The 15,309-nt window shown below is 40.5% G+C and overlaps 2 protein-coding genes across 2 annotated transcripts; both read right to left on the bottom strand.

Annotated features, from left to right (window-relative positions):
• Positions 1-186: 186 nt before the first annotated feature.
• LOC146618050 (cocaine- and amphetamine-regulated transcript protein-like) lies at positions 187-1,916 on the bottom strand. Its single transcript, XM_085372747.1, has 3 exons — positions 1,785-1,916; positions 690-773; positions 187-294 (listed from the first exon to the last, which is right to left on the bottom strand). Exons 1-3 carry the CDS (start codon positions 1,914-1,916, stop codon positions 187-189), a joined length of 324 nt encoding a protein of 107 aa, XP_085228873.1.
• Positions 1,917-4,458: 2,542 nt separating this feature from the next.
• On the bottom strand, positions 4,459-14,930 carry LOC146618049 (uncharacterized). The gene is made up of 9 exons (XM_085373660.1): positions 14,898-14,930; positions 14,623-14,688; positions 13,511-13,642; positions 12,983-13,171; positions 11,206-11,400; positions 9,266-9,376; positions 6,576-6,716; positions 5,936-6,091; positions 4,459-4,494 (listed from the first exon to the last, which is right to left on the bottom strand). The coding sequence occupies exons 1-9, from the start codon at positions 14,928-14,930 to the stop codon at positions 4,459-4,461; spliced, it is 1,059 nt and encodes a 352-aa protein (XP_085229786.1).
• Between the last annotated feature and the right edge of the window lie 379 nt (positions 14,931-15,309).

The following is a 15,309-nucleotide window of genomic DNA, read 5'->3' as shown; positions in this document are numbered from 1 at the left end:
AATTGAGTGAATAAGTTCATGTTAGTTTTGCTTCATAAAAAAGCTAAAAAAGAAACAAATTTCGATTGTCAGTGATGATTTTTTTTATTTGAGGTAATGTTTGTATAAAAAACAAACAAACAGACGAGAGGCAATTTTAAAAACGTGTCTTTATTCTCTGAACAGCAGGACTTTAGTGTTTGAACTTTACAGACACTTGAGGACACTGAAGTTACAAGCGGTTCCTCCGGGACAGCCACACAGCTTCCCGATTCTCGAAGCCTTACGTATTGCACACTGCTCACCTGCATCACACTGACATACAAAAACACAACATGACTTTCAGTCTGGATACAGTTTGATCATGATATTTGCTAGTACAGTATTAGTTGGACAAACAAAGCCTGACAAGTACATTGTTACATATTCATATAAAAAGAGATGTGAATCACCAGAAACCAAAAAGGTTTGTGTCTGTAAATCTTTCGTTTTTGTGGAAGATGGGAGGCATTTCAGTTTGGCACGAGGCCAATTGTCTTATCCACTCAGGATCAGTGGTACTTGGATGGCATCCTGCTCTAGAACAGCAGTGTGAGAAATGTGCATGCTTACTCTGGAGGTGGAAATCTGCTAACCTGAACACCTAAAATAAATCCCAAGCTATCTGATCAGCACTGGAGGAGGAAGGAGAAATGAACGATCGTACTTACAGCAGCAAGCCAGCCGAGTTTTTTCTCTGAGGATGGCAGCTGTTTGCCCTTTAGCTTCTCCAGAACTTCCTGCAGAGCTTCAATCTAAGGAGGAAACGAGATCATGTTAAAATCTGACTCAGAAATCAGAAGAACTGAAACTAACATCATATTGTGTTTATGGCTACGCCCATCGAATTAATTTGAGATCCCAGAGGAGCATTTACCATCATCAGCCTTGGATTGATAATGATCAGTGGCACCTACTCTGTCGTTTTTAAGGGCTGTAAACATTGCATGAATTCAGACTTTGCTTCATAACTATTACAATTCTTGTACATCTAATTTTCATACTACATGTGGACAGTATTTCAAATAAAGAGAAAAGCATGTAAACTAAATCCTGCTGCTTGGCACCAAGTACAGCTGTCAAAGACTACGGTTTGCTCTTAAGGTTTCTGAGAGATCCGGCTTTTAGGCAGAGGAGGGGGCCTTAAAGAGGCCTAAAGCATTCAGCTTTGCCCGTGATAATCATTAGCATGGTAACACTAAACTGCTTCAATTAAACTGGTAACATTTTCAAGTCAACTTCTCATAATGAAGAAAATGTTAGCATAATTTAACAGCTATAGATGATGATGTCAGCATGATGGTTGAATAACTGAGCCCCCCTCTCTTTTACTGCAAAGGAAGCCTTTATGATACAGCCAGTACAAGAAGGTGGCTGGGAATATTCAGCCCTGAAGTTTGTACTGGATTTAGTTTATATCAGTCAAAGCCAACTCATTTTTAACATTTATTGCAAGTCCTGTTTGCAGGAAAGCCAAATAAAACAAGATAATACAACTGACCAAAATCTCAAATTTGCTAAACTCAAACTGCAGGCAGCAGCTGATGGACAACATGGTCATGCAGAATGGACGACAGACCCAGCTTCAGATTTTCTGTTCCTAAAGGCGTTGCTGTTGTGGGTTAGGGTTAAATAGTACAGACAAAACAATTCAGAAACAAAATTTGTAATGAAAAAAAAATTGTTGCAGCCCCAACAATCAGCCCCCTTTGTCTTTATAGCATCATCATGACCCATCATAAGTCAGCCATGACGTTGCTACTCACCAGCTCTTTCTCTTCTTGTGTCTCGATGGCGTCGTATTCGGCTGACCTCTCTTCGATTGGCTCCTCGCAACTCCCTAAAACAACGAGCAGCCAGCAGGAGGCACCGAGAAGCAGCATCCTGCTGCTGACCATTGTGCTGAAGGACTGCCGACAGGTAACGGACACTAAAAGATGCTGGCCAGCGACGCTCAGTGTGCTCCCTGATTCTGAGGCTTATTCTCAGATGTTTTTAAGTGAGCAGCTCTGACGTCACTCAGACAATGTTTAGTTTTCAATAATGAGACAATCAGCCATCTCACATCTGAGGTCAACTGTGAGAAGAACCTCTGCTCTGTCAAACAGGACATGAAAGCAAGATCTTCATTTTTAATATTGGATTAAAATCAGACTTAAGAGATGACACGATTCCTGCTGCCATACAACACCACCACACAATAATTTTAAATATTTTCTCTAATCAAATTCATCAGTGTTTCAAAATGATCAGTTCTTATTGCTGTGATTTATGGATAAAGCCTCTTTACAAACAGCAGCTTGATAGGAAGAGGTGCTACGCCCAAAGGTCTTCATGTGTCACCGTTTACGTCAAAGCACATAAGAAGCTTTAACATCTAATCAATCGAGTCAACATGTGTCACGCAAGCAGAGAAAGGGGGTTAGAGTAAAGTTCAGTGGCATGAATGAGGAGCAAATGTCAACCGGCAAAAATAAAACCATGTGCAGGATCAGAACCTGCCACAGGAAGTTGATCTGTTTTTTAAGACACAGAAGAAGATGACGCTCAGAGGTAATCCAGCTTTCTTTTTAATAACAAAACACTCTTTTCTCCAAATAATCTGATTTAATTTGTCAACAGCTGCAACTTTGAAACAAACACTTCATATTCGCTTCAAAAAAAATAAACAACAACAAAAATTCCACTACGTGCACAGTTTCCATGACAACATTCAACTAAGAACAAATAAGATACTTGTAGAAATACAAACAATAATCAGAATACACGTGAGCTGTGAATGAAAGATGAACATCCCAACTGCATCTTGTCCCTTGATTCTCTCGACTCTACAGTAAAGAAATAAAAGAAATAAATGCATACATTTAAGATCAGTCGCGCTGCTCAGATCCTGCACTCATTCAAACTTTGTCTTTTTCCTTTTAATCAGGTAAGTCTGTAGAAACACAACTGAAGAGAAACGCTACTGTGAGAGAGATCTTCCAGGAACAGTGACACCATTATCTGGATAATCGATTGGTCAGCAGGCCGTGATTTCATATCTGCTTACCTCTAATCTGGAACCTAACCTGCTCCACAGGCCTATAGCATACGTTTCCAAGATGATTTACCCCAGTAAGACGTGAACCACCTTCACAGTACAAAACACCCAGGGTTAACCCCAATAAGCCAAAATTATGCTTATAATACAGGCCTCTGGTCCATAACTTGCAACTGTCATCTGAGCCAATGTTGGGACTTTTAAAGCTTTTCCTATTTATAAAGACCTCCTCAATGGCCATTTAGGCTAAACAGAGGAATTAAGTGACCGATGAACAATTAAATGACAGAAAAATAACGTCCATCTGGTCTTTAAGTCTGACGTCATCAGCTGTGTCAGGCCCAAACTCTGCTGCAGGTTATAAAGTCAAACGAACACTGCAGCATCACTGAGAGTTACAAACTGCCTAAATTCTTTCATCTTTAATAAAATGATCAGCGTTGCTGCTTTACCAGGTGTAACAATGAAGTTTAACATCCAGGCATCCATGAAAATAGAACTGATTACATTTAACAAAGTTAGAAGTTAGCAGGAAGTTAGCTCGCTAGCTTCCACCTAAGCATGATATAGCATGTTCTGACTGAGAGGTTTCTGAATAAATTCAAACGTACAGCTCTGCTATCACTTCCAACATAAATGAAGACAGAAAACTAAACAGCAGTGACGTTTGTAGGGTTACTGAAGTTGGGCTAGCTGGTATATAATGATGTGCTACGTGATTGCTAGCCACACAGCTATGTTAGCATAAACAGTGAAGCTGAAGGATGAAGCTAACTTTCTTCCACTGGATAAAAGTTAACGTGAGGGTTCCTGATGGTTAGAGACAAATGTAATGGCATGGCAGGATGCTGTAAACGGACCAAACTTCAGCAGGAGAACAACTGAGATAATCCATCCACAATACGAGGTTAGTCATTAATATACTGCTGCTGGGCTGCAGCTACATCGTAAGGGTTTAAACACTGAGCTGTAAAATGAACAGTGATGATTAAAACCGAGAGAGGCCGACAGTGATCACTGACTGTTTTTACGGGCTTGTTGAGATTAAACAGAACAAGATACAAAACATTAAAACATGTTAAAAACACAACAGCCTTAATAAACACAGAGTAGTTTGGACCTGAAAGGGTTCATCACGTCATCACTTAAAGACCAGATAGAAGTTTTGGTTATAGAAAACAAATATAATAAACTCAAACTGGAGATCTTTCACGTTACAAAAGTGTAAACCACTACTCTATGAAGCTATGTATACACTCCATGGCATAAATATACCTTAAAAAACTTTTTATATATACACTGACATGTTTTCCTGTGATGCCTTTGTGTGAAGCGCATTATCACGACATTCTATTCCTGCCTGTCTGAGTCTGCGCACATGTTCAGTGTGGATTCTCACCTCAGTCTCTGGAGGCCGGCTTGAACATCTGCTGAGCCTGAAACAAATTCACGACACATAAGTTTAAAAGCAAGTGTCACATTCTTATATTTATAACTGAGCTACAAAAAATTAATTTAATGACACAAGCAAAGTCCTGAGTGTCACCCCCAGCTCTTACAGTGTTCACTACTCAGTTACATTTCAATGCAATCAGTATCATTTACTGTTTTTTTTAATACATCTCTACGTTCTATAATTCAGCGGTCCCCAACCCCCGGGCCTCGGACCGGTCCGTGAGTCGTTTGGTACCGGGCCGCGAGAGTTGAGGCTCAGGTGTGAAATGTCTGGTTTTCAGGGTTTTTATCGGTTTTCAGCGTTATTTTGTTATCGTTTTTATCGTTTACTCTGTTTTCCTGGGTCTTTTCACGTGTGTTATGAATAAATCTTCTGTTTTTCGGTACCGGTACTAGTTTTATTTTGTTGTATTTATCCGCGACACCTTAAAGGCCGGTCCATGAAAATATTGTCGGGCATAAACCGGTCCGTGGCGCAAAAAAGGTTGGAGACCGCTGCTATAATTCATCTAACACATGATGCTTTCTACTAGCTAGCATCTACTGGGCTTCACCTCAGGTCATGTTTGTGCTGCTGGTGACTTTGTAGCATTTCTGATGCAATTATCTGACAACTAACGCAGCTTTCAGGATTAACTGTTCCAGTGTTTCAGTGAATGGACCATTATACTGTCTGTTACTCACTTAATGCCAAACAGTTTATGGATGAAGCTTGCTAACGAGGAACTCCACCCACTTGTCTTGATATTGTCACTTCAGGCTAAAAAGTAGGTGACGTCAAGTAAGATCCACCATTTATGTTTGGCTGTTCTGAAGGAACAGATTTTATATAATTTCAGCACAATGAGCTGCAGTTGTGAGATTAATATGCAAAATATTACCAGAGGTCAACTTTTTAAGGTTTATTATAACCTCCCCTAACACTACATCCAGTGATACCCTTAACTGGCAGTTCATTACAACTGTACCATCAAACCAACTGGTCACATGGTTTGGATAAAACACGTGACCTCTCAAGTGCTGCGTACTTCAGAGATACCTCATATATGAAGACAACAGACATGGATGAAGATGTATTATTTTTTGTCGCAATTGTCAACTTGTTTTGTTTAAATGGCAGTCACACATTTTGTGATTTATCAGGTCATATTCATTCATAAAGAGCTTTTTATACTCTTCATATGTCCTCAGGACGTGTGATATACGACCATGGGCCCCATAACGAGAACAACAGGAAACAGCTGGGGGTGAAAGAGCGTTGGAACCGTTAGTGAAGTATAAACTTCAATACCATAAAAGGTGTTGCAGCTAACTGTCATGATGCATGATAATATACTCTGTTTACGCATACAGGGCGTGTACAGCCCTTTATACAGCCCAACATCAACGAATCGGGACACTGTCTAATAACCTGCTACTGACCATGAAGCTGCCCGTGTGGAAGCCACACATGTACCACAACATCAACATGCTGGATGTGGAATCAGTGCCAGGAGAGCCATCAGACTCTTTCCCACCAAACATCCACGAGGGAGGAGGAGGAGGAAAAGGGGGTGGAGCCAGGAAGGACACACGATCCTGACGAGGGAGACACCGGCACAGGAAACATTATTATTACATTAAAAACAACATTGATAAACATTAACTTGATCCAAAGTAAAGAGAATTTGATTTCCATGTGTCACTGAAAAAGAAAACGTGAACAACGTCCACATTAAGCAGATAACGATTAGAAATGGCAGAAAAAATGGATACAGCACAGCATTGCAATGTTTTGTGTATCCATGTTGTGTTAACGCACAGAGACAAAATATTGCTATATTATTATTTAAATTGCTATTATAAATTTAACTTTGCGGTACTAAATTAAAATCACTTCCTTTTTTAGTCACCAGATGGTGCTGTTGAGTCTTTTGCTAGTTCCTACAGACAGGTTTATAAAACAAAGACGGAGACATTAGAGAAAAATCAGAGCATTTAAAAACATCTGGACTTATTTGGGATTTATTTTTATTTTTCAAGAAAGAAAAAAATCTCATAATTTGAATAAATGTAGGTTTACCTCTGAGCCCAAATGAGGAGGAGGAGGAAAAGGACGGAAGCTGTGACTGCTTGTCTTTTCTGCTCCTACTGTCTGCTGGCTTTCTTTCTTCTCCTCAGCTTCTTTCTCCACTTTGCGCTGATCACCAGGTCTCTCCTTATCCTGCAAAAACACAAGACAAAAAACACAAAATATCAGAGGAATCTTTTCTGTAAAGTAGATACTAGCTATGAGACAAATTATAAATAAATTAGGCTATACTGAGTGAAAACACTTGTAGTGTATCTATTAAACTTTGCTGAATTGACATCAAAGTGAACAGTGTGATCAGTAATCCAACCGGCATTTAAATGATTGGTTATATGACTTTTTAAGTTAGAAGTAGAAACTAGTTATGATCTTGGTTGCTTAGTCTGCAGTTTCAGGATAACATCAGTAGTGCTAGTGTCTTGATGCATACTGATGTCATCCAGGTAAGTAAATCCCAAAAGTTGATTTTGTTATCTGGATGTTTTCAGTTTGAGAAACGTTTCGTCATCATCCAGGTGACGTCTTCAGTCTTCAATCTTATAAACAGGACATTTGCATAATGACTGAAACCAGCCCACTGAAGGAACAATGGGCTGGGAGGTCAGTTCCTTAATCATTAATATGCAAATTCTCATGACCATTGATCAACAACCACTGATCAAAGCCCAGATCACACCAAGAAGGTCCTGAGTAAAGGTGGTTGTCCCAGCTGGAAATGTTCTTTGCCTAAAGAAAGCTCCAGCCGATCCAGGAAAGAAGGAGAAGCGCAGCCTAATGCTGGGCTCACACTGTGTGATTTTTGGCCCATTTTGAGCCGATTTTTCAGTCGTGCGACCGTTTTGGGGATCGGCCCGAGTTTGGCCTTAATCGTGTGTCGTGTTTCGTATACACGGGGTAACGAGAAGCGATTAACACCTCACGACCAGCTCCCGATCATCAATCGTTTGGTCGTAAGAAAATCAAACCTGTCTGAAATCCTGAAAAGTCGGAGCAGCACGGCAGCGCAGCGTGTGATCTGGACACAAGCGATGGAGGCACAACTTGTAGAACTTTGGCTCATCCGAGCATTTTCGATGGCCTCACAAAATTATCACGACCACAACAACCGTGAAAATAGTTGGATGGACTTTGCTGCTCAATCACAGCTGCCTGATCAATGTTTTTCATTAGCAAAGTTGATGTTGGTGTCTGTGTGAGTGAAAGACAGAGAGGGAGAGACAGATTTTGTGTTTTAAGCTTCATGTTATGGACGCACAGTGTGAGACCTACGAACTTCTCACCCCTGCGAGTCAATCGTACAGTTTGAGCAGGAGCTGAATAACGTAACTGATAAAAATCACAATCACAGCTTAAGCGAAAAACAGCAGTGATCCCGTACTAGAGCAGGGCAATGTGACCAAAAATATTTATCACAACATACATTTGAAAATTTATGATAACGATATAACTGACGATATAATTGACACGAGACAAAATACTTTACAACTCCACAACTTTATTAGTGCAAAAAATCCCATCAATGTATTTTCACTTAAACAAGCAGCTGTTTTTTGCATTAAAGTTATATAAAAATTTAACAGTGCAAATGCAAATTCCTCGCTGACAGTTTAACCAAAAGGCGTTTCCAGTGGAAACTGGCCGACATATCCTCAGCATAACCATGTATAATGTCCACAACACTTAAAAAGAGGTTATACACACACAATACGGTAACATTATGTTGAAGCACAGTACGTTCTGAACCAGAACCAGTTCTGGTTCATCCGTTTCATTCAACGATCCGCTCTCGCCCTTCTCATTCCCCGCCGCCGCCATGTGCGTATGAAAACAAAGGCACTGCGCATGCGTGTTTTACCCATATTCTATCGTGATATTTCATTTTCTTATTGTTGCCCAACATTATACCGCTATTACCGTGAACAGTATGATATGGCCCAGCACTACCCCGTACGTGTCAGAAGTATCACAATAGTTGAGACGTATTTTTTTCTAAACACAGAGTCTCACGCTGCGCCAAAAATTGGTCCACTCCAACAATCGGGTCCCCGAAACAAACAGAGTAGCATAGTGTACGCTGTGCCAGGAGGATTGGCAGGATTTATACATCGGGGAAACCAAACAACCTCTGGCTAAGCAGATGGTACAACACAGCAGAGCCACCTCGTCAGGCCAGGACTCTGCAGTCTGTTTACACCTACAGGCCAGTGGACACTCTTTCAATGATGAGGATGTAACATCCTGGACAGGGAGGAACGCTGGTTTGAGGGCGGAGTCAAGGAGGCCATTTACGTGAAAAGGGAAAGACCATCTCTGAATCGAGGAGGGGCCTAAGGGTACATCTGTCACCATTCCCCAACTCTCTGTGAATGGGACTCATGGCCATTGATCAGTGGTCATTAGAATTTGCATAATTAAGATTAAGGAACTGCCCTCCCAGCCCATTGTTCCTTCAGTGGGCTGGTTTCAGTCATTATGCAAATGTGCTGTTTATAAGATTGAAACCTGCAGTCAGCTGAGACTGAAGACGTCACCTGATGATGACGAAACGTTTCTCAAACTGAAAACATCCAGATGAACAGAATCAACTTTTTAGGCTTTTATAAACCTCTTGAAGGCTCTAATGTTTTGATCACTCACCCATGAATCACTATTTAGATTCTTGACCACAAATGGAGACTCACTCTGGAGTAGTTCTGATCATCTTTCCCTGCAGACCTCCTCTCTGCTCCTCGTTCTCCTTGGTTCTCCCTACTTCTCCGCCTGCTTGTTAAATTGGACCTCCAGTTGCTGGCCTACAGGAGAACAACACAACACCTTTTTTTCTTTATGGGGCATAAAGACACCGATCAATGAAATTAAAAACACAAAAGAGAGCAGAACAAACAAAACAACCCAAAAACATCATTTTGAATAGTTAAAACAGAAAGACTGCGCCTCCACTTCATATCAATGATGAGAAAAGCTTTTAGGCCACATCAAAGAGGTGAGATTCTGCCCTCATCAGACAGCAGGGAGGATCAGAAGTGAGCTACATCTAATTAAAAGAGTCCTTTAATAAAGAAATGTATTTTGTTTTTTATTATTTTAGTTTAACTGCTTTCATATTCGTGCAGTGGTTCAGTTATTTTTTAAAAATGCACACAATGTTGGTCCATAAATCTAAATGATTTTTTGTTACTATTGTTTCTCTCTCTACTGCTTTGAAAAGTCCTGAACACTTTCTTTCATCCTGAACATAGATCACATATAAAAGGTAGACATCACAGCTTCGGTGACTAGCTTGATTAGCATGTTATATCCACCTATACTGCACAGGTGCAGATAACTGCCGATCAGAGCTAAACAACGTACAAAAATAATACCAGAATTTCACTAAACTCAAGCAGAGACAGCGAGAGCCAACCTCAAGTTATCTTTAAGGGAACTGCAATGTTGAGCTGACTGAGACTGCCGCTTCGCTACAACAAAACATTTTTTCGCGCCACCTCATGATGCTTAATCGACGTAATCAACTTTAATTTGATGCAGTGTGAAAAAAAATGCACAGAAATCAATTCTTTTTCCACAATAATTAAATAGATTCAACATCTTTCTTCAACAGAACTGCAGACTGCACAGATGGTACCTTCCCAAAGGAAGAAGTACTATAGCTTACTAGGGTATATATATTAGACTTAACAGTTAGTATATACAGTAATGGACTTCTATACATTTTACATCAAATTAAAACTTTGGGTGTCAGATAATTATTTATTAAAAGCTCGACATTTTAAATGAGAATAAGAAAGAAAAGTATGTCTTTGTGCCCCCTTTTCCCTGTTCATGCCCTCTCGGCCCCCCTGGCTAAACTTTGCTAGATCCGCCCCTGCACAGTTACAGCCGTCAGCTACGTAGAAAAAGATCCTGGTGTAGAAAGTAATATTAAATACATTCTAACAACAGCTGATCAAGCTTAAACGTGCTGCTGTTGTTCAGCCGCTGGTTTCCTCTTTCTGCTGCAAAGTGGACCAAAAACAAACCAGAGAGACGGACTCGCGACAGAAAAGCCGATCAGCTGATCATTGATCAGGGAGGGGGGGGCAGTCGCTCCATATATCGGTTGTTAAGCTTAACGCTGGAATGCTTTACAAACATTCAGAGATGAACTTACACACTTGCTTAACTTCTCTCTGGGATCACTTTGTCGGAGATGAAATGCCGGGTTGGTAGCGAAGCTCCAAATGCTCAACCAGACAACAGGTCTCGCACGCCACAGCCGCTCTATCACGTGACCACACTGCTCCGACGTGCTACGGTTATGAGCAGAGTTATGCCATGTCGCAAGTTTTGTGAGGTGCTCTTGTGATATTTAATGGATCGGATTACATTTTTTATTTCTCTCCGATATCCGATCCAGTAATTTAGGTCAGTATCGGACCGATACCGACACGTAATATCGGATCGGTCCATCTCTAGTATTAACCTGTGATCTGGACCAGGAAAGGTTCTTAGACAAACAAATTTCCCACGTGTGGGACTAATAAAGGTTATCTTATCTTATCTAGACTGTCTCACTTGTCAATACTGTCTAGACTCTTTATAGACATTTCCCCATCACTCAGAGCCTGGTGTGGGTCTCTACCTTGATTGTGGCGGCTCTGCTGGGTCCATAGAGCTCATCGGGACTCAGCAGGCAGTTAACATCTTGCTCCTCCTCATTGTTGTAGTCATCAAAGCGAATGCGGCAGCGCTGACCTTTTACCCACAGAACCACAGCAGGATAAAACAAACCATCCTCTGAATACACCGCCCGACATTGAGAACCAGGCTTCCAGTCCTGAAACACATATAACCAGTTACTGAATACAGATTTACATTTTCAGGGCGATCGTGGCTCAAGAGTTGGGAGTTCGCCTTGTAATCGGAAGGTTGCCGGTTCGAGCCCCGGCTTGGACAGTTTCGGTGTTTGTGTCCTTGGGCAAGACACTTCCCCCGTTGCCTACTGGTGGTGGTCAGAGGGCCCGGTGGCGCCAGTGTCCGGCAGCCTCGCCTCTGTCAGTGCACCCCAGGGTGGCTGTGGCTACAATGTAGCTGCCATCACCAGTGTGTGAATGGGTGTATGACTGGATGTAGTGTAAAGCGCTTTGGGGTCCTTAGGGACTAGTAAAGCGCTATACAAATACAGGCCGTTTACCATTAAAAAATGATGTACTTTGATGTATATTGTGATTCCAACTGGTTTTCTGTATTCAATCAAGTGGATACAAAAAACTACTTTTATTAAGCTAAATTTACACCAGCACTACTCTAAAAAACTCGCAGATTTAACGCTGTTCATGAAGCAAAATTAAAAAAAAAAAAAGTGTTTTAGGTTATGATACTTAAAGCATGTATACCACCATCCTGCCTAAATGGCATCACTAGATTGGCTGATTGTCTGTAGTCGATAGTTTATGTTAGCTACCTAGTCACAGAACCAATAAGTCAACGGAAAACAAGGAAACTAAAAAGCAGTTTATGGTCACTCTTGTGTTGGTCCTGACTGCAGCAATACATTTTATGTTTCAGGAAAAACAGAAGGAAAACAAGGAAAACTGTCCACTTTCACTCTTAAGCAGTAAGTGGCTCTTTATTGTTACTTGCAAAGCTGGTGTTTGCAGAGAACTAATAAATTACAGATGTCTTGAGGACTGTGAGGAGAGGGTGCTTGAATTAGATGCTCTGTTGGTTTGCCAAGCCAACAACGTGAGGTTGATGCTGAACCCTAAATTTGATTCCTCATTGGGTTGGGTGCACAGAGTGTTTGACACAATCAGCTGACATAACAGATGTCCCCAAGACACGATGAGTATCACTTTATGCAATAATAATATTTCCCACCCATTACACTGGGTTATTGTGACCATAGGACGACGGAAGGAACAGTCAATAGTGAGGAACCACTTACTGCTTAATATTTTTAATATTTATTATTATTACTATTATCATCATCACAACAACAGCAACAGATACTGACAATATTTGATGAAGTATTTAAGGAAAGTTAACACACAAACTATGATGAATCATTCTTCACTCTGAATGTGTTGCTTAACAAAACTGAATTAAGACATTTTTTCCGATTGATCTTTTGACTACATACCACAGCCAAGCAGAGCTTCCTCAGCTGTTACCATGTGCCTTTAGTTGTTCTTCTCAAATAACTAATAAGCAGGTATCGAAAGAATTTTTAAACGATGATTTTAAAAATACTGACAACTGCCAGTGATACCCCTCAACAAGACTTTCAGAAAACTCACTCTGACATAGAGATCAAGGTCAATACCCCATCAGCTTTTTACAGCTGAGGAGTCAAGAACAACCACTGACTTGCACTTTAACCCATTAAATATTGCCATAATATGTTAAAGTGCATTAACCTGAGCATGTGAGTTCTCCATTTGTGGTGTAGCATTAGGACTCTTAAGCGCACTCAGTTCCATGTCCTCCTCATTGCCATAGCCAGTGAAATGAACTCTGCAGTTGTTGCCATCCACAGACACCACAGTTGCTGGATACTCCTTCCCATCTACAGACCACACTGCCCGACACTGAGCTCCCACGACCCACTGTGAGACATAACAGGGGTTTTTTTGCACAACATATTATTTATTGAAATCACCAAAATAGCAATAGGTGTGTTTACTTAATTTTTTATTTTAATTGGTCAGGGAGTAGTTTGTTAGTTGATCCTGCATCAAGTTATGAAAAGACAGAACAAATTCTGAGACAGTAATTTAAGTGACAAAATTATAAGCTCACAAACTTGTAGTTCTCTCAACTTCTCTGCAGTTCTTGATCTCTGTCTGCAGAGTGCAGCAAAGTCCCACGTATCTGCTCCGAAGCTCTGGGCTACACTTAAAAACTGCTTCTGCAGATTAGCCCTCACCTGTCTGTGAGGTCATTACCTTTGACTCAGGATCAGCAGAGTCAGCTGAAGATGGACAGGCCTTCTGTCCGTCATTCTGTCCAGCCCCATGTTCTGGCTCCTCTCTGCTGTCTGCATCCTCTGAGGCTTCAAGCCCTGTCAAAGTCACATCCTGTGTATACACACACACACACACCTTATCCAAAATTTGTACAATTTTTACTATGACATGGAAGCCACAGTATTATAAAAGCTGGAAAAAGACCATTTTACCGCATTCTAGTCACCTTCATAAAGCAGTTATCCACTGGTTATGGTGGAAATGTCTATTTATTTACAATTTAAAGCACAAAGCATTTAACTTTTGGCTCAGATACTCAGATTCTGTTTTCCTTTGTGCCATTTCTTTGGAAAGTAACATCCTTAAAAACAGAAATGCCTGTTACGCTGAACAAATGTCTTCTTTTAATTTGGACGCTCCCTTTAGGGGTCACCACAGCAGATTATCTGCCTCCATCTCACTCTATCCCCAATATCCCGCTGTGTGTGTCCTCCTTCACTACGTCAGTCAATCTTCTCTGAGGTTTTGCTATTTTCCTCCATCCTGGTAGCTCCATATTCAACATCCTTTGTCCAAAATATTCACTATCCCAGCTCTACACATTTCCAAACCATATCAGCCAATCTTCTCTAACTTTGACTCAAAACTGCTCAACCTGAGTTGGGTCTTCATCTCTGCCACATCTCTCTTTTTTCCCTCAATAAAATATACTGTAAAAACATAACCAAGTTGAAGAACAAATCTTTCAGTTAAACTGACAGAAACTGCAGAGGTAACCCAGAAATTTACAGTAAAAAAATTATCACATTTATTATTATGCATTGCATACCCTTAACTTTGAATATAATTTAATGGGTGGTCTTTGCAGTTTGGTGCAGCTTTGTGTTAAAAAAACAAACAAACAAAAAATGTGATTTTTTCCCCCGTATTAGGATATCTTTGGGAATAAATGTGCAATTATAGATTCTGTACGGTGACAGGGGAGTTTCACTGGTCTGGCCCGCTTAAGATTAAAGTGTGCTGTATGTGACCCACAATGTGAAATGAAGGCCACTTGTGGAATAATGTAGATATTTAACTTTCAAACCCACTTGGGATATTTCCAGGGCATCCCTGAAAACTTCTGCCAGAGAACTTTGGTCTTTCACGGACTCCTCCTGAGGACAGAAAACTGTTAGCTACTCCAGCACACAGGCTAAACTCAGCACATTATAAAATATCTTCAACCCTTCAGGCCCTCGGTTTGGGGTGTAGCTAGCTAGCTGCCTTTGAGGTTTGTTGTACTGTTATTAGTCGCCGTCTGGCTGTTTTGTTCATTAAAATAGCAAATACACATAATACACAAATAAATAATATAAACACGTACCAGACAGACTCCGTTTTCGGCCAGTTCAGTCATGGCTGTAAATAGTTACAGATACAACCATTTCACAAACCTTAAAAAAACGCGCCAGCACCTGCGTTAACGAAACAGCTTCCGGTCCTGCATTTCAAAATAAATGTGGGACCGGAAATAAATCTTTTAATAAAGAAGCTGGAAAAATCTAAGAACACATTTTTCGTTTGTTTGTTTTTTTTTTGCTTGTTTGTTTTTTTTTTTAACGTCACGAACTTCTACATAAATCAGTTTTTTTAATTATAAAGTACATTACTTTCATTGTTTCCCTCATATCATAAGATAAGATAAGATAAAACTTTATTAATCCCTCGGGTGGGCTCCTCTGGGAAATTCGGTTTCCAAAAACACAGCACCGACAGAAGTTACAGAGTTACAGAGT

The sequence above is a fragment of the Diplotaxodon limnothrissa genome, linkage group LG15, assembly GCF_057381915.1.
Source record: "Diplotaxodon limnothrissa isolate DT_005_m linkage group LG15, D_limnothrissa_male_GT1.1, whole genome shotgun sequence".
Lineage (NCBI taxonomy): Eukaryota > Metazoa > Chordata > Actinopteri > Cichliformes > Cichlidae > Diplotaxodon > Diplotaxodon limnothrissa.
Note: the sequence above shows the minus strand (reverse complement) of the source record. Positions and strands in the feature narration are given on the sequence as shown.